General features: G+C 45.9%; 1 protein-coding gene across 2 annotated transcripts in view; it reads left to right on the top strand.

The window, feature by feature from the left end:
• The window catches only part of LOC309530315 (uncharacterized protein), a 367,943-nt gene that overhangs the window by 339,087 nt on the left and 9,503 nt on the right, over nucleotides 1-19,353 (top strand). Inside the window, exon 1 of one of the 2 annotated variants that reach the window (XM_082219132.1) lies at nucleotides 13,161-13,460. The exons of the other annotated variant lie outside the window; for it this stretch is intronic. Coding sequence (XP_082075258.1) covers nucleotides 13,395-13,460 — 66 coding nt within the window. The 5' untranslated portion in view covers nucleotides 13,161-13,394. Of the gene's footprint in view, nucleotides 1-13,160; nucleotides 13,461-19,353 lie in introns of those variants that run through there. 2 annotated transcript variants of the gene reach the window in all.

Below are 19,353 nucleotides of genomic sequence, written 5' to 3'. Positions count from 1 at the left end.
TTTATCAGCAGGGTTTGTCATTCTTCCAGTGTTCAAATCCTGCACTGCGTGGACGACTTTGAGGATCAGATCATCTGTATGGAAGAGAATCAAAATGAGAGACATAGTTTTTCCACAGGCCTTTAATTTCCCACATTTTAACCCATCCTTCCGCCAAAAGTCCCAGGTTGGAAATGTATTAAAAACAGCAGTTTGAATTGGGCCAAGAAACTAATTGGCAGATGGTGCAATTGGGGCAGGATCAGTGCAAGATGCTCCAGGGAGCAACCTGGCCGCTGAATCCTGCACCGGATGGAATTTCTGAACTGTCTTCAGAGGCAGCCCTATGTAGAATGGCTTGCAGTAGTCCAACCAAGGGACTGGGTCAAGGTCCCCCGCTTTCAACCCCCCTTCTCCTGCCCAGTGTGGCCGGCTATCTGCCTTGGGGGGTGACCAGCTGGGACAGCCCCATGGTCATCGGCACGGATTTCAAAGTCGGCCAGCACCAGCAGTTAGGTAGCCCTCAACTCTGCCTGCGAGACCAGCTCTGTCAGCTCAGGCAAGGAGACCATTGAGGGCAAAGGAAACAGGAAGCACCCCTGCTAGCAAACACCCCTCCACAAGACCCCAATCCTAGAGTCTGTTCATCCCCCTCCGCTTGTTGTAGCTGGAGTCAGTCCGGGCGCTGCCCTCCCAGACCAGGTGGGAAGTTCCTGCCAGGCAGGGAGCAGGTCCTGCAGGACTCCCAGCAAGAAAACCTGGGAGGTGAGTCTTGGGCAAAGAAGGGACAAGGGAGCTCCCTGTCTCCAAGGTGTGGGGCTTACCTTCTCTTCTATCGGGCCACAGGTAGGCCAACTTCACACGTAGGCGCTTCAGAGCCAAATAGTCAATAGCCCTGGTTAACTCCACATTCCAGTGGGAAACCAGGAAATCAGTTGAAAAATCATCAGCATGGGATAAAACATCCCCTACCACTCTCTGGAAACCATTTGGAGCCATTAAGTGGTGGTGGTGGGCCATCCAAGTTGGTCCCACCTCCCTCCAGAGGGGAAGGATTGCAGAGAAGTCCAGTTGTACCAAGAATGATCCGACTATAGCACTTCTTTTGTCACACTTTTTCTTAGTGTCAGATTACCCACATCCACAGAGGTGAACACCAGGTCTAAAGTATGTCTGCGACTATGAGTTGGGCCAAACTTATTCAGGGACAGCCCCATGGAGCCCATGCTTTCCACAAAGTCCCGAGTGGCCCCTTGTAAGGTTGTGATGGCATGGATGTTAACCCCCCAGGACAACTAAAATTGGTGTCTCCATGAGAACATCCACCACAACCTGAAGCAGCTCGGGCAGGGAATCCTTGGTGCAGTGGGGAGATTGGTACACCAAAAGGAATCCTGTACTGCCCCCATTGCCCAATATGCAGAACATGCACTCAGAAAACTAGGTCTTCCCAATCGGATGCCTGGTGCAAGCTAATGACTTCCTAAAAATCACTGCAACCCTCCCTCCCCACCCACATGACCTGGGTTGCTGTGAGTAAGAGAAACCTGGTGGGCAAGCTGCGGCAAGGACAGGCCCATCTGCTTCATCCAACCAAGTCTCTGTTACACATGCCAGGTCAAGTCCTCCATTCACAAATAAGTCATGGAAGCCAGCTGTCTTGTGAATCGTTGACCTGGCATTGCACAGCAGCACCTCCAGGTCATGTGGGTCTCCCTTGCTGATTCCAGTATCCTTCCGGTCAACACCAGACCCAGAGGCAGGGATAGTCCTCAAAGAACGACTAAACCTGCCTCCTCGGTAATGACATGGTCTGGTCTTAGCATAACTCCACTTGTGTAAGCAGCTCCTCTCCCACTTTCCTGCTTCAAAGCAACCACGGAGGAGGGAGGAGGGAAGGAAGGAAGGGAACCATGGATCCTCTCAGGAAATAGATGCCAGGCAGGAAGATGCAACCACACTTTGACCACTGGAAAGTCCACCTCAGCCTCCCCAGATTTCCTCTGAGACGTCCAGGCTAATCTCAATGGCCATAAGAGCTAGAAACTTGCACGGGCTGTTTATTTAAAGACGAAAACATGCACACACATGAAAGAAATCCTCCCAGGTTCCTGGACACAACCCACGCTTGATATTCACACAGGTTACATGGATGGCATTGGCAACTGGAGGAGCAGCCTGGTGAAAGAGCAAGTCCTGGTTTCAAGCTGAAGATCAGCTCTTTCGTGGTGGCCTCAAACAACCCTTTGGCTGCAACGGGAATCCCTCCCTCCCTTAATTCAGGATGCTACAGTCTACAGATGCTGTGGCTGCCTGCCCTTTCCCCTGAGCTATAAAAGCACCTTCAGTAGGTTGATGGGAGGTGAAACAGTTGTCTTCCAGATGTGCAAAGAACCACCCTCGCCACACTAAATGTGACAGCAAGCCTTACACTCAGATCTGAAGCATAAATGGAAACCTAGGAAGCTGCCTTATAAGGAGTCGGACCCACTACTCCATCTAGCTTAGTAATGGCAACACTGACTGGCAGCAGTTTGCCAGAGTTTCAGGCCTGGAGAAGCCGGGGATTGAGAGTGTGGTGTTCTGCATGCAAAGCCACTGAGGTTACAGCTGTTCCCTTTAAAAACAAACTAAGATTGTAGTCCTCATGGTTCTGAAGAAAGGGCTAATTTAAAGAGGAACAGAGGGACCTTCCCTGTACCACGTCAGGACCCCTTGAGCCCATTGAACTCAGTTTTGTCTGATGGACAGAGGCTCACCAGGGTTTCAGGAGACCCACCCTCAGCCCTACCCGGAGAAGCTTGCAAGGATTGGACTTGGGATCTTCTCCATGCTCTCCCCATTGAGCTGTGATGGCTCCCTCCCCTCCTCCTCTGCAGGAGGCCTATCTCGGCCTGTCATTATAATGTATAAATGTCAAGGGCTTTGAGATGCATATAAAGTCAAGCTCAGCATTATTAACTGGACTAAGATAAGCCATGGTTCCCCTTCCTTCCCTCCTCTGAGGCTCGCTTTAAAGCGGCAGCTAAAAAAGCCAATGCAATTCTGGGCTGCATCAATAGGAGTATAGCATCTAGATCAAGGGAAGTAATAGTGCCACTGTATTCTGCTCTGGTCAGACCTCACCTGGAGTACTGTGTCCAGTTCTGGGCACCACAGTTCAAGAAGGACACTGACAAACTGGAACGTGTCCAGAGGAGGGCAACCAAAATGGTCAAAGGCCTGGAAACGATGCCTTATGAGGAACGGCTAAGGGAGCTGGGCATGTTTAGCCTGGAGAAGAGGAGGTTAAGGGGTGATATGATAGCCATGTTCAAATATATAAAAGGATGTCACATAGAGGAGGGAGAAAGGTTGTTTTCTGCTGCTCCAGAGAAGCGGACACGGAGCAATGGATCCAAACGACAAGAAAGAAGATTCCACCTAAACATTAGGAAGAACTTCCTGACAGTAAGAGCTGTTCGACAGTGGAATTTGCTGCCAAGGAGTGTGGTGGAGTCTCCTCCTTTGGAGGTCTTTAAGCAGAGGCTTGACAACCATATGTCAGGAGTGCTCTGATGGTGTTTCCTGCTTGGCAGGGGGTTGGACTCGATGGCCCTTGTGGTCTCTTCCAACTCTAGGATTCCATGATTCTAAGCAGCAAAGCGGGCAGGAGCTGCCTGCTTTGCTGCTTTAAATAGTTTAGTACAACATTTGATTCAGAATATTTTTGTGTGTGTTTTCCTCCTCTAAAAACTAGGTGTGCCCTATGGAGTGAAAAATAATCCCCATCCCCAACTAAATGTTTATCCCACCCCCAACAAAGAAAAAAAATCCAAGACCCAACATTGGAAGCGCCACAGATTAAAAACCATTTTAAAAGATTTGCCCCAGTTTCTTCCAGTGAGTCTGGGCCCCCCAGGACTCATAGCAGGGCAATGTCCCTCCGGCCCCCCAGGAGCCTCTTCTGTTGAGCAGGGGGAGTCTGGTCCTCGCCCCCCCCCCCAGGCCAGGTGGGAAAAGGCCTTGCAGGGAGCAGGTCTTCCTTCCAGCACTCAGGGCAGCAGCAGCCCTTGGGGATTGGAAAGGCTTTGAGGCGAGGCATCCTCGGTCTGCGTCTCACGTGTTCTGGGTTTTAAAGGTCTCTGAGATCTCTGGGTGAAGGGAGGGAGATGCTCAGAGTCCAGCCAAGAGCCTCACCCCCAAAAGGATATCTGGGCATTGGCATAGCCAGGGGGGGGCAGATGCCCCCCTTAATCCATAAAGAAATAATAATAATCTGAGGTTCTGCCAAGCGAGAGAGGGCTGAGCGGGGGGGGGGGGAGCACTCGGCTTTGAAAGGGTTAAAGGGAACCGAGCTGCCTTCCTAGAGAGGCCAGGAAGCAAGGGGGGGCCAGGTCCTCCAGAGCCAAGGCCCCTCCCTCCCCAGTCCTTTCCTGCAAGGAAGGGGGGGGGTGTTGCTTTGTGTCTCTCCTGCAAGTGCTGCCTCGCTCTCCCCTCCTGGGATCTGGTGAGTCTCCTCTCTCTCTCTCTGGCATCTGGTGGGGGTCCCAGGGCTGCAGCAGGGGAGGGGGCCTGATCTGCTCAGGTGGGGGGGGGACCCCAAGTCAGGGGTCCTGCAGATCAGAGGATCCCAAACTCATTTGGCCATCCGCCCCCCCCCTTTCAGAAAAAAATCTCCCTTCTTTACACAAAGGAGTCCCTGGGACTTTAACTCAGCGTCATTGCACAACAGAGGAAACATGTGCAAATGGTTTTCCAAAGCTGGAGGAGGAGGTGGACACTAACGCCCCCCCCCCCAAAAAAAAAGGTGGGAGAGAAAGGCCAGGAATAAAGAGAGGGATCCCAGCCCAGAGTCTGGCTGCTGCATTGCATCCCAGTTTCCCAGTGTCTCCCAGGGCAGCTCCCCACGGAGGCCACGGCAGCAATCCCCTCGCACCCAGAGCAGGGCATCCCAGGACCACATCCTCTCTCTCCCAAAGGGATGGTTGCTGGCAAAGCAGCCGGAAATGGGCGCTGCTACTCCCTGAGCCTCCAGGGACCTTGGCATCAGTGGCTGTGTGTGTTAAGCTACCTAAGAGAATAATCATAATAAATTGGCCACCTAAATTTCAAGGGAGGTGTCTTTGGCCCTGCCCACTTGGCCCTCAGGAGGTTGACCAGGTGCATACCTGGCCCTCAGAGCAAAGAAAAAAGGACCCCACCCCAGGAGTCTGTCTTGAGAGCGGCAGAGAGACCAAGTGCAAGAAAAGGAGACAGAAGCAGGGGAGTGGGGGTGGGGGGGAGCAACTCCTGAGGACCCCCGGATGAGGACCCCCACTAGAGCCAAGCATCCATTATTCACAAGATACAAATGACTCCCTTGTCAGTCAGTTCTGACTTCATGCATTGACTGGAAGGCAGGAGCAACCAGGCTGATTAATCACCCAGAAATCCCTTCCGTTGCCTCCACATTTTGCATTGCTATATTCCTTCTAGGAGGGCTAGAGGCTGCTTTCTCCTTCTTCTCCTTCTGTTTCTCCTCCTTCTCTTTTTAAAGAAGATCTCTCATGGTTTGGGCTGTGGTGCCATCCAGCCCTTGTTCCTAGCAAGAAGCATCCATGCTTGCTTAGGGAACCATTTCCCACCCCTGTCCTACAAATTCTGTAACAGAACAATGTATTTGCTTTGTAGGATTTGCTAGAGCTTCTCATTAAGACGGACAGAACTTGGCAGGAGACCAAAGGGTTCCTTCCAATCTCAAAGAGGCTTCCTGAGAGCACAGATGGATGAGCGAGACTCAGCTGGCCCTGGAACAGGAAGAGGCCATGCCATCCAAACTGGGAGCAGTGGGAGATTCTGGGAAAACTCTGTGCAGAAGATCCTGGGTGAGGAGGACACCCTCCGCTCAGAGGGGCAGAGCCAGCAGTTGAGGCAGTTCTGCTGCCAGGAGGCCAAAGGACCCCGAGAAGTTTGCAGCCGACTCTACCACCTTTGTCGTCAGTGGCTGAAGCCAGAAAGGCACACGAAAGCTGAGATGCTGGACCTGGTGATCTTGGAGCAGTTCCTGACTGTCCTTCCACCGGAGATGGAGAGCTGGGTGAGGGACTGTGGAGCGGAGACCAGTTCCCAGGCGGTGGCCCTGGCCGAAGGTTTCCTCCTGAGTCAGGCAGAGGAGAGAAAGCAGGTGAGAGAGACTTTCCTCTGGATACTCCCAAGGGGCTCCAAACAGGACAGAGAACATCCCATAATGCTCTTCTGATGGCCCATCCTTTTTCTGGGAAAGCATCCATGGAATGAGATCTCGCACCCTTCAAGTCTTTGTCATTCTCCTTCTTATATTTTTCCCCATTCTCTGTTTTGAATCCTTATTTCTTTTTCAGGGAAAGGCTCTCTTTGCAGAAATGGAGCTGGATTCCTGTGAGGCAGAGAGGCCTCCGTTGGACACCAGAGAGAGGCCAGTGGGTAAGGAGGAAGGTGGGTTTTCTCCATTTGGTCTCATTCTGTTGGTTTTCCAACTCATCTGAGGGTTCTTTTCATCTTGTTTTGGGGGGAGACAGTTGGGAACAGGGGTCCAGAGGAGGGGAGGTGTATTTCTGCACAACAAACATATGAAATGGGCACAAACGTCCAAATGCACTCAGCAGGTCAGGCTTTCTGAAAGGCCCATCTGTAGTTAGAGATGCCCTGCTTCACCTGTGAGGGAAGAAGAAGAGGAGTTTGGATTTGACATCCCGCTTTATCACTACCCTAAGGAGTCTCAAAGCGGCTCACATTCTCCTTTCCCTTCCTCCCCCACAACAAACACTCTGTGAGGTGAGTGGGGCTGAGAGACTTCAGAGAAGTGTGACTGGCCCAAGGTCACCCAGCAGCTGCAGGTGGAGGAGCAGGGAAGTGAACCCGGTTCATCAGGTTACGAGTCTATTGCTCTTAACCACTACACCACACTGGCTCCCCCATGCTGGAGAATACAAATTACAGAGGCGTATGGAGAGGCATTCCCCCACTTAGCTTTACATATCAAGAAATTAAGTCATGTAACAAGGAGAACTACAATCAGACCTGAACGGAAGAATAGTGATACTTAAAATTTAAAAAATTTAGAAACGAATCTGTTGGATTACCTGGAAGATAAAATAATACTACTCAGAGACTTTAATGGGGTAATAAACCCACAACTAGACAGATCTGGAGGGAATAAAGGACAGGGGAAATTACATCTAGCTTTGTGAATATGACTGAATAATAATAATAATAATGTTATTATTTATACCCCATCTATTTGGATGGGTTTCCCCAGCCACTATGGGTGGCTTCCAACAAAATATTAAAAATACATTAAAACATCAGTCATTAAAAACTTTCCTAAACACGGCTGCCTTCAGATGTCTTCTAAAAGTCAGATAGTTGTTTATTTCCTTAACATCTGATGGGAAACTATTCCAAAGAGCAGGCGCCACCACCGAGAAGGCCCTCTGCCTGGTTCCCTGTAATCTAACTTCTCACAGGGAGGGAACCACCAGAAGGCCCTCAGAGCTGGACCTCAGGCTGAATGATGGAGGTGGAGATGCTACTTCAGGTCTACTGGGCCGAGGCCATTTAGGGCTTTCAATGTCAGCACCAGCACTTTGAATTGTGCTCTGAAACATACTGGGAGCCAATGTACATCTTTCAAGACCGGTGTTATATGGTCTCTCCAGCCACTCCCAGCCATCAATCTAGCTACTGCATTCTGGACTAGTTGTAGTTTCTGGGTCACCTTCAAAGGTAGCCCCACCTAGAGTGTGTTGCAGTAATCCAAGTGGGAGATAACTAGAGCATGCACCACTCTGGTAAGACAGTCCGTGGGCAGGTAGGGTCTCAGCCTGTATACCAGATGGAGCTGGTAGAGAGTTGCCCTGGACACAGAATTGACCTGTACCTCCATGGACAGCTGTGAGTCCAAAATGACTCCCAGGCTGCACACCTGGTCCTTCAGGGGCACAGTTACCCCATTCAGGACCAGGGAGTCGCCCACACCTGCCCGCCTCCTGTCCCCCCAAAACAGTACTTCTGTCTTGTCAGGATTCAACCTTAATCTGTTAGCCGCCATCCATCCTCCAACCACCTCCAGGCACTCACACAGGACCTTCACCGCCTCTACTGGTTCTGATCTGAAAGAGAGGTAGAGCTGGGTATCTTCCGCATACTGATGAACACCCAGCCCAAACCCCCTGATGATCTCTCCCAGCGGCTGCATGTAAATGTTAAAAAGCATGGGGGAGAGGACAGAACCCTGAGGCACCCCACAAGTGAGAGCCCAGGGGTCTGAACACTCATCCCCACCACCACTTTTTGAACATGGCCCAGGAGGAAGGAGTGGAACCACTGTATGACAGTGCCCCCAACTCTCAGCCCCTCTAGCTGGTCCAGAAGGATGACATGTTCAATGGTATCAAAGGCCGCTGAGAGACCCAGCAGAAGTAGAAAGCAGCTTTCACCCTTGTCCCTAGCCCGCCGGAGATCAGGCAGTTTCAGTCCCATGATGAGGCCTGAATCCCGATTGGAAGGGATCCAAATGGCCCGCATCCTCCAGGCGTGCCAGGAGTTGTTCTGCAACCACCTGCTCAACAGCATGCCCAAAATTGGAAGATTTGAGACTGGGCGATAGTTGGCCATATTGACCAGGTCCAAAGATGATTTTTAAAGAAGCAGTTTAATGATCGCCTCTTTCATCAGGTCTGGGAAGGCTCCCTCAGAGAGGGAAAAATTCACCACCCCACAGAGCACTGAGAAAACTGGGTCTTCCCAGTCGGACGCCTGGTGCAAGCTAATGACTTCCTAAAAATCGCTGCAACCCCCCCTCCCTGCCCACATGACCTGGGTTGCTGTGCATAAGAGAATCCTGGTGGACAAGCAGCGATAAGGACAGACCCATCTGCTTCATCCAACCAAGTCTCTGTTACACATGCCAGGTCAAGTCCTCCATCCACAATTAAGTCGTGGAAGCCAGGTCATGGTGTCCCTTGCTGATTCCAACATCCATCCGGTCAAGACCAGACCTGGAGGCAGGGATAGTTCTCAAAAAGCAACTAAATCTGCTTCCTCGGTAATGATGTGATCTGGTCTTAGTGTAACTCCTCCTCTTACCCGTGATCACTGAGGTCGAGTGTCCCAGTGCACCCCCCCACCCCCCGTGGAACCTGCCCCAGCCATTCTGTTGGATGTGGCCCACTCCCTGGCCCTCTCCTCTTAAGAACCAAATGCAAACTATACAAGAACCCAATAAGACAGTAGAAACTAATTTTAAAAACAACAATACACAACAACTAACATTTATACTAAAATTAAACTAACCCCTAGCACCAACTAAATGTTTTTCCCACCCCCAACAGAGGGAAAAAAACCAACACCCAACATTGGAAGCGACACAGATTAAAAAGCATTTTAAAACATTTGCCCCAGCCCCAGAGTTTCTTCCCGTGAGTCTGGGCTCCCCAGGATTCACAGCAGGGCAATGTCCCTCCGGCCCCCCAGGAGTCTCTTCTGTTGAGCAGGGGGAGTCTGGTCTTCGCCCCCCCCCCAGGCCAGGTGGGAAAAGGCCTTGCAGGGAGCAGGTCTTCCTTCCAGCACTCAGGGCAGCAGCAACCATGGAGATTCCACCTGCCTCCTTTGAAAGGAGGAAACTCACCTGAGTAAAGAATTTGAGGTGATGGGACTTCCGGGTTGGTGCCTCTGGCAATGGTGGAATTCCTCTGATCGGGAGGAATTTGCCCCATGGGAATTTGGGTCTGTACCGCTACGGCGAAGGCGGAGACCCATAAAAATCACAGGTGGGAAAAGCCTGTGAACGTGGGATTCGGCGGGCACCTTTTGCGCCTCCCCTACTCGTGGGGAGACCCGGTTTCAGGGATCCGGAGCGATGTGGGGTGAGTGGCGCGGTGCTTCAAATCATCTGCTTCTTCCACGGAGCGAAGCCACATAGCTGTTGCCGGAGAGTGCTGACTTTTTCCTGTGGACAATTTGACTCTAAAGTATTTACCTGTGAGTAGAGCTGAATTGGGAAGAATTGGATTTTTAAATGTTTAATCTGGCATTGAAACGGGGAGGTTCAATACAGGAAGTCCGCCTCCCTCTTTTGTAGATTAACTGAAGCAAGGAGACTGCAAGCTAAAGTCTTGGAAAGCCTTTTGTAAAGGACTAAATTTCCATTGGTAAAGAACTAAATCCCCCCTTTTTGGAGGCAGGAGAAGGGGGGGAGTGGTGGACTGAATATACCTGCAGGTGAGAGTTAAGAGAGTTAAAATACCACCGCTCCGACCCTGGAAACGGGCTGCTAGCAGGATTGATGTTTTCTGGAACATCCACTGACAGCGTTTAGAACGTTCACTGACAGGTAGCTAATCAAGAGAATACATTGTTTTTACTGTCTCCGGTTGTTTTTAAAAAAGGAGGAAAGTAACTGAAAATTGAAACTAACTTTGGATTATTGAAACTGTGTTTAAAAGAGGACATATTGACCGATACAAATACAACCTGTTTTCCCCTAGTGGAAGCTTTTGAAATTGGTTACTTTATAGGAGCTGGGCTAGGGGAATTTCCAGCTGCAAGATAAAAAAGTGTGAGACTTTGGAATTGACCTTGAATCTCTTAAGTGTTATGGCAAACGGAAAGGAAAAAACAGACGGGATGTCGACAGAAGAGGCTTTAGTGGCTGCATTATTGAAAATAAACGATTCGCTGGAACAACTTCACAAGAAAACAGATGCGATAAATGTGAAATTGGATGTTGCAAATATTGAAACTGATTTAATCGTAGAAAGTTTAAATAACTTGGGACAAAAGGTGAATACCAATTCAGAAACCACCCAGAAACTGACACAGGAATCTACTTTGATACGGCAAACTGCAGATGAAGTCAGGGAAAAAATCCTTGCTGCTGAATCTAAAGTAATACAACTGGAGAGGAGAGTCCCATCCATACAAAGACAACTTGATGAACATAAGCTGACATTCGTTACGATTGAACTTAAAGAAGAACGGATGAATTTGAGGACCAGAGCCCTATCTGAATTGGAAAAGGAAAGCCTGACAGAGTTTCAGGAGGCGACAGGACTAACATTGGTTGAGAAAGAGAGGTATTTGGGGGTTAGTATGACCGCCAAAAATGTGAATCTGCTTAAGGATAACTGTGAAGGATGTTGGATTGAAGAGAAGGGGGATTGGGAAATATGGACAAATCAGAAGTTGTTACTGTTGGGCCGAGTTATTGTGGTGGGGATGAGGGCTGCTGTGTTGCTGGGGTTGTTGCTTTTGTTTCAAACATTGCAAGCTTTGGATGGGATGGAGGGTCTCAGGAGGTGGCAGAGGGATGCTCCCAGAGTAGTTTGGCAGGGCAGGAAGCCTCGAGTCAAACTTAAGATATTGATGGATGCCAAAGAAGGAGGTGGACCTGCCCTGCCAGACCTTTAAACTTCGTTGTGAACCATCTGCCTTTTGCTGGTTGAGAGAATGGTTGCTTCTTGAAAATACTGAAGTATTGGACAATGGCAGACGAAGTTGATGGACCATATGGAATTGGCGGAAATGACTGGCAAGATCCGAGACCAGGGTGAAGAGTCGGTGGAAGAAGATTGGAAAAAGTTTAAAGACTATTTATAGAAATATTGTAAAATTAAGGAATGTTAGAAAAATGTTGGAATGAAATTACATGGCTTTAGTAGAAATGTCATAAGGAATTAAGTATAAATAGATTAATAGAAAATTAAAGGAAAAGTATGGCAAGAATGTGTTAAGATAATTATAGAACAGAAAGCAGAGTAAGATGGAAATGAATTGCTGAAACAAATAATAGAAGTGGAATACAAAAAGGGAGGTGCGAGGAGGTCGCTGGAAATAAGTGAATGAAATATAAGATATTGAAAATGTTTGAGCTGTTTTTAAATTGTTCTTGTTTGTTTTTTCTCTTTTCTCTTTTTTCCCTTTTCTTTTTGTTTGTAGTGTTGTGTTGGAAATTTTGAAAAAGTAATAAATATCATTTTTTAAAAAAAAGAATTTGAGGTGATGCATCATTTGTCTACTTTTAATATGTTCTATGTTTTAAACGTCCCTGAGAGCTCTTGATGAAGGTGGTATATCAATTAATAAATAATAATAACTGCCATGCATTTTTAGTCCATTGAATCAGCAATACAGCATTTCTGGAAGAGGAAATAGCATACAATTCTTATAGGAATTTTAAGGTCCCATATATATTTATATATATATATAGGTTGGACAGTGTTCTCGAAGCTACAAACATGAGTCTGACCAAACTGCGAGAGGCAGTGGAAGACAGGAGTGCCTGGCGTGCTCTGGTCCAGGGGGTCACGAAGAGTCGGACACGGCTAAACGACTAAACAGCAACAATATATTTTTAAAATGTTCATAACTGTATATATAAACCACATGTCTGAAACCTCACAGAAAAGGTCCTGAACAAATTGACCTCAAATATTTCTCTGCAAGGTCAAAGTGGGAAACCTCCCCACTGTCTCTTTCCTCACAAATCCTGTCTTAAGGGCACATTCAAGATATGAACAGGGTGTCAGCCTGTGACTTGTGACCTAGATTCAGGAATTAGTTATCATAACAAAAGAGTGGCCAGGATGGCATTTGATCCAATCTGCTAACCTGCCAGACAGGAAGAAACAACACACCCAGATTTCTGCTCCTTCTCTGATGTATTAACGGGGTGGTCTGGGCTGCACCCCTTCTGTGATATATTCTGTGATGTATTTATGATGCTTCTGGGGGTGGTCTTGTTCTCCAGGGCAGGCAATTTCCTGTGCGTGGGGGGGGGGAGCACCCTGTTGCAACAGCTTTAATAAAGATCAGGCTTACTAGCTGCCTTGCTTCTCAATATTCTCTGGTTGGCCTCTGTTATTTTCTTCTACTGATAGAGAACCTAAAATGAGGACTCTATTTGGGCTCTTGGGTACCCCATAAAGGAAAAAGAGCAGTTTGTTTTTCTTATAACACCATTGTATATTAGCATTAAAAGCATGCATAAGGAAGTATTACTCATTCCTGAAGAAAATATGATTTATTTATTTTGAACTACACCACGCTGGCTCCTGGCGTCCTGTTTACCTTTTTTCTCTTGCAGGTGACAGAAGGATGCCAGCAAAACCTCCTTATCCGTCTTTCCATGGGGGCAGAAGGGAAACAGCGGCTGTGGAACCAGATCAGGTCAGGGGAAGCTGCCTTGTGGGGACAGAGGCCGAGGGATGGAGCAATGTCATGGACTAGTTGGGCACAGAGGAATGGTGGGAGGAAGCAGCCGAGGAATCAGGAAGGGAAGACATCTTAGAGACCAAGGAGTGGAGGTGGAGGAAGGATGAGCGGTCAGAGGGAGAAGAGGGAGAAGCCTGGGAAGAGGAGGTGTCAGAAGCTGAAGGGGCAACAGGGCTTAGTGAACTGGGAGACTCTGTGGCAGAATGCAGTGCAGAATCAGAGGCAGAAGAGGGAGGAGGCGAGTGGGAGAGGAAGGTCGAGAGGCAGAGGTGAGTCAGGAGAAGGAGGAGCCACTGGGGGCTCCCTCTCCTTCTGCCAGAAGCCACCCTCCCTGCTTGTCTCTCAGAGCCAGGAAACATCTGACAATGGGGGAGCAAAGGCAGGCTGCATACTGGTGCACTGTTGAATCGCTTGGAAGAAAGCCCAGAGAGGAGGGGACTTGGAAAGTTGTGGGGAGTCAGGAGTCTGTTCTTATATATTCTGGCCAATTTTACCGGGGTAAGGTGCCATCTGTACTGCATTTTCACAACATTTTTCTCTGAGATTGTAACATGCAGTAAATCTAATGTCCTCCTTCCATAATCTCTCCCACTGCTTCATGTAGATCAGGGGTGGCCACATAATTAAATCTACCCGTTGGACATGCCTGATGTAGATGTTATGTTCGAGGTCTTGGGCCCCATGTATCTTTGCTCCTTTCACCTCTTTGTCTTTTACCTCTCAATTTAGATTTAGATAAATTTATTGTCATTGTCCGTATATACACAGTATACACAACAACGAAAATCAAACACCCACCCAAAGACCGGGTTCACATATACATTTGCACGTATCTCCGAACTCTCATCCTATCCCTCAATTGAGGATATACAACTTTGAAATGTATTTTCCATTGGATTGAATTAATTCTTTTTCCAATTTTGATGTTTCCGTTGCAAAACCTTTCTTTTTAGCTATACTTAATCTCTTTCCCCCCCAAATGATATTTATTAAAAGTTTAACAATTACAAAAAAGAGGGGGAAAAGAGACAATAAAAAGTTACAATACATCAAAAAATAAAATAAAAAGCAGAATAAAAAACAATAAAGCACAACAGATAAAAAGAAAAAAGGGGAAAAAACAACATTTAAAAACAGAAACATTTAAAAACACATCCAATATTTCCATGTCTTTATCTTTCATTTACTTGTTTCATCGACCTCCTCACACCTCCCTTTTTTGTATTCTAATTCAATTTAACTATTTCAGCAAATCTTTTCCATCTTTCTCAATTTTTGTTCTATAAATTACCTTAACCCAATCTGACCTTAAATTTTACACTTTGGCCCATTAACAATCCATTTTTACTTAATTCTTTATAACATTTCTGCTAAAACCATGTAACTTCATTGCAGCATCCTTCTAACATTCATTAATTTTGCTATATTTTTGTAAATATACTTTAAATTTTTTCCAATCTTCTTCCACCGACTCTTCTCCCTGGTCTCGGATTCTGCCAGTCATTTCCGCCAGTTCCATGTAGTCCATCAGCTTCATCTGCCATTCTTCCCTGGTGGGTAGATCTTGTGTCTTCCAGTGCTTTGCAATAAGTATTCTTGCTGCTGTTGTAGCATACATGAAAAAAGTTCTATCCTTCTTTGGCACCAATTGGCCGACCATGCCCAGGAGAAAGGCCTCTGGTTTCTTCAAGAAGGTATATTTAAATACCTTTTTCATTTCATTATAGATCATCTCCCAGAATGCCTTAATCTTTGGGCATGCCCACCAAAGGTGAAAGAATGTACCTTCAGTTTTTGCAAGCTTGACTGGTGTTATGTACCACCTGTAAATCATTTTCATTAAATTCTCTTTTAAGGCATTACATGCTGTAAACTTCATACCAGTGGTCCATAACTGTTCCCAGTCAGCCATCATAATGTTATGTCCAACATCTTGTGCCCATTTAATCATGGCAGATTTCACCGTTTCATCTTGAGTATTCCATTTCAACAGCAAGTTATACATTCTTGACAAATTCTTAACTTTAGAATCTAACAATTCTGTTTCCAATTTTGATTTTTCCACCTGAAAGTCTAATTTTTTATCCAAATTATATGCCTCCATTATTTGATAATAATGGAGCCAATCTCGCACTCTATTTTTTAATTTTTCAAAACTCTGCAGTTTTAGTCTATCTCCCTCTTGCTCCAGAATTTCCCAATACTTTGGCCATTTGGCCTCCATATTGAGTTTTTTCTGAGCCTTTACTTCCATTGGTGACAACCATCTCGGGGTTTTATTTTCTAACAGATCTTTGTATCTTATCCAGACATTAAACAGTGCTTTTCTGACAATATGGTTTTTAAACGCTTTATGTGCTTTAACCTTGTCATACCACAAATATGCATGCCAACCAAATACATTATTAAAACCTTCCAAATCCAACACGTCGGTATTTTCAAGAAGCATCCATTCTCTCAGCCAACAAAAGGCGGCTGATTCATAATAAAGTTTAAGGTCTGGCAGGGCAAATCCACCTCTTTCTTTAGCATCAGTTAATATCTTAAATTTTATACGAGGCTTCTTGCCCTGCCAGACAAATCTAGAGATATCTCTCTGCCACTTCTTGAAACAGTCCATTTTGTCCAAAATTTGCAATGTTTGGAACAAAAACAGCATTCTTGGCAATACATTCATTTTTATCACAGCGATTCGGCCTAGCAATGATAACTTCAAATTTGACCATATTTCTAAATTCATTTTCACTTCAGTCCAACTTTTTTCATAATTATCCTTAAATAAATTCACATTCTTAACAGTCATGTTAACCCCTAAATATTTCACTTTCTTAACCAGTGTCAATCCTGTCTCCTTCTGAAACTTGTATACCTTTTACCAATTGGTCCCTTCTAATCATACTTAACAAAACCTCCAGGACCGATATAAAAAGTTATGGAGAGATTGGGCAACCTTGTCGTGTTCCTTTCTCAATCTTAAATTCTTCCGTCACTACATTATTCACAATTAATTTGGCCTTCTGTTCTGAGTAAATTGCACCTATACCATTTCCAAAACCTTGACCAACCCCCATCCCCAATAAATTCTTCTTCATAAAACTCCAGGAAATGTTGTCAAAGGCTTTCTCCGCATCTACAACTATCAAAACTGCTTTAGTATTAATCTTCACTTGTAGTTTTTCTAAAATGTTAATTATATTCCTCGTATTGTCAGACAAATGTCTGCCCGGGAGAAAGCCCGCTTGGTCTTTATGGATTTCTTCTGCTAACACCTTTTTTAATCTTTTAGCCGAAATGTCTGCAAAAATTTTATAATCCACATTAAGCAGTGATATGGGGTGGTAGTTCTTGAGCTGCGTCTTTTCAGTCTCTGTTTTCGGTATAAGTGTGATGTACGCTTCCTTCCACGACTCTGGTGCCCTTTTCCCTTCCAGTATTTCATTACAGACTTCCTTTAAAGGTTGTATTAACCATTCTTTCAAAGATCTGTAATATCTAGAAGTCAGTCCATCCGGTCCTGGAGATTCACCTAATTGCATATTCTGAATGGCCCCTTCTACTTCCTGTTTTTGTAATTTTGTAATTCAGCATTAATTTGTTTTCTTGGGAAATTTTTTGTAGTCCATTCATTTTCAAAAATTTATCAATGTCCATTTCTTTCTGCTTCTCCTGTGTATATAGTTGTTTAAAATACCTCTGGAAGCACTTTCTAATTTCCACTGGATTCTGTATATTCTTTCCTTCCACTTCCAAATTCGTAATGGTATTAAGTTTTTGTTTTTTTCAATTGGCAGGCCAACAGTTGCCCGCACTTATTTGCCGATTCAAATGTCTTTTGTCTCATCTGTTTGATCTTCCATTCTATTTCCTGATTCATCATTTTCATGTATTGTACTTGATATAACTTTATCTCTTTCAAAATCTATCTATACTTAATCTCTTGCTCATTTGAAAATATTGTAACCAGTCCATCAAATATGTCCTGATTTCTTCAAATTTCTTCAGATTTAATTTGTTCTTATTTTCTTCTAATAGTATTCTGTGTGTTGCCCAATCCCCTCTCGTATTTTTCTTTTTCACAGCCATGGCTTCAGTTGGTGAGGTCCACCAGGGGTTTTGGGTTCTAATAGTTCTTTATAAGGTAAAGGGACCCCTGACTGTTAGGTTCAGTCACGGACAACTCTGGGGTTGCGGCGCTCATCTCACTTTATTGGCCAAGGGAGCCGGCGTACAGCTTCTGGGTCATGTGGCCAGCATGACTAAGCCGCTTCTGGCAAACCAGAGCAGCGCACAGAAACGCCGTTTACCTTCCCGCCGGAGCGGTACCTATTATCTACTTGCACTTTGATGTGCTTTCGAATTGCTAGGTTGGCAGGAGCAGGGACCGAGCAACGGGAGCTCACCCTGTCGCAGGGATTCAAACCACCGACCTTCTGATTGGCAAGCCCTAGACTCTGTGGTTTAGACCACAGTGCCACCCGTGTCCCAAAAATAGTTCTTTATATTTATCCCAAATGTTATTAAGAGATTTCCTTATTATGTGGTTTAGAAACCCCCTGTGCACCTTCACCTTGTCATATACTAAATATGCATGCCAGCAATAGCGGTTATCAAAACCCTCTAAGCCCCACAAATCTGTGACTAGCAGAACGCCATCCTGACTCCTAGAAAAACAACAAAAAACTTTCTCAAACTAAATGTAGTCCCTCACATCATAAAACAAAACACTACCTATGAAATCTGACACAGTTAAGGAAAAAACACAACTCACTCATCAAAACAGCTATCTTATAAACCTTCTCTTCTCTTCTCTTCTCTTCTCTTCTCTTCTCTTACTAATAGTATATAAACTCCACCCAAATACATAAACCAAGGCCTGAAAGCCTCACTTTATAGCAAACCTCTCTAACAGAATGCTCAACAGAACACCTCTTTAACAGGGCACTTCAACAAACTTTGCACTATATAATCTCACTTTTCATAAACCTTCACACTAAAGAAACTTCCACCTGGACAACTAGTCCATTAATTGACTGACAGTGCAAACTGGCAGACCTTCTGGGAATGAGCTGCTGTTCTCATTCGGCCTGAAACTCAGCCAAGTCTGTGAATATCGTGTTCTTGCTAAGAAAGAGTAAACTCCAGCTGTGAACTGTGGGATTTCCTGTCCAGATAACTTTGTGACTCCAGCCTTCTGAATGTCGCTAGCAGGGACTTCCGGGTTAGCGCCTCCGGCAATGGTGGATTTCCTCTGATCGGGAGGAATCCGCTTCGTGGAAATCAGGGTCTGGACCGCCACGGCGAGGCGGAGACCCATTAAAAACCACAGGCGGGAGAAGCCTGTGGACGTGGAATTCGGCTGGCACCTTTTGCGCCTCCCCTACTCGCGGGGAAACCCGGTTTCGGGGATCCGGAGCGACGTGGGGTGAGCGGCGCGGTGCTTCGAATTGACTGCTTTTTTCACGAAGTGAAGCCGCATTGCTGTTGCCGGAGAACGCTGACTTTTTCCTGTGGACAATTGGACTTTAAACAACTACCCGTGAGTAGAACTGAAAATTGGATTACTAAACATCTTTAATTTGGCACCGAAGCGGGAAGGTTCCAAACAGGAAGTCCGCCTTCCGCTTTTGTAAATAGATTGAAGCAAAGACATTGCAAGCTAAAGCCTGGAAAGTCTTTTGTAGAGGATTAAATCTCCATCGGCTAAAATCACTAAACCCCCCTTGGAAGCAGGAGAAGAGGGGGAAAGTTTAGATTGTTTAAGCCTGCAGGAGAGAGAGTGAAGAAAGATAAATTACCACCGTTTTGAACCTGGGAACGGGCTGCCAGGAAAGATCGATGTTTTGGGAAAGTTTATTGACTGTGAATAAAACGTATGTTGACAGATAGTTAAATAAGAGAAACATATTGATTCCAATGTTTCCTTTTGCACTTAAAAGGAACAAAATATCTGAAAATCGAAATTAACTTTGTTAACTTTGTTGCTGGACCTGCTTTTAAAAGGACGGATACAAATAGAAATTGTTTTCCCTAGAGGGAGCTTTTGAAACTGTTGCAGGAGTGGAGCTGGGGAATTCTCCAGCTGCAGAGATTAAAGACCGTGAGAATTAGACATTGACCTTGGACAAGAATGTGGACAGAAAAAGCCTTAGTGATTGCTTTTTG

Source organism: Podarcis vaucheri (assembly GCF_965113315.1).
Source record: "Podarcis vaucheri genome assembly, chromosome: 4".
In the NCBI taxonomy this organism is placed as follows: Eukaryota; Metazoa; Chordata; class Lepidosauria; order Squamata; family Lacertidae; genus Podarcis; species Podarcis vaucheri.
This window is presented reverse-complemented; position numbering and strand designations above follow the sequence as displayed.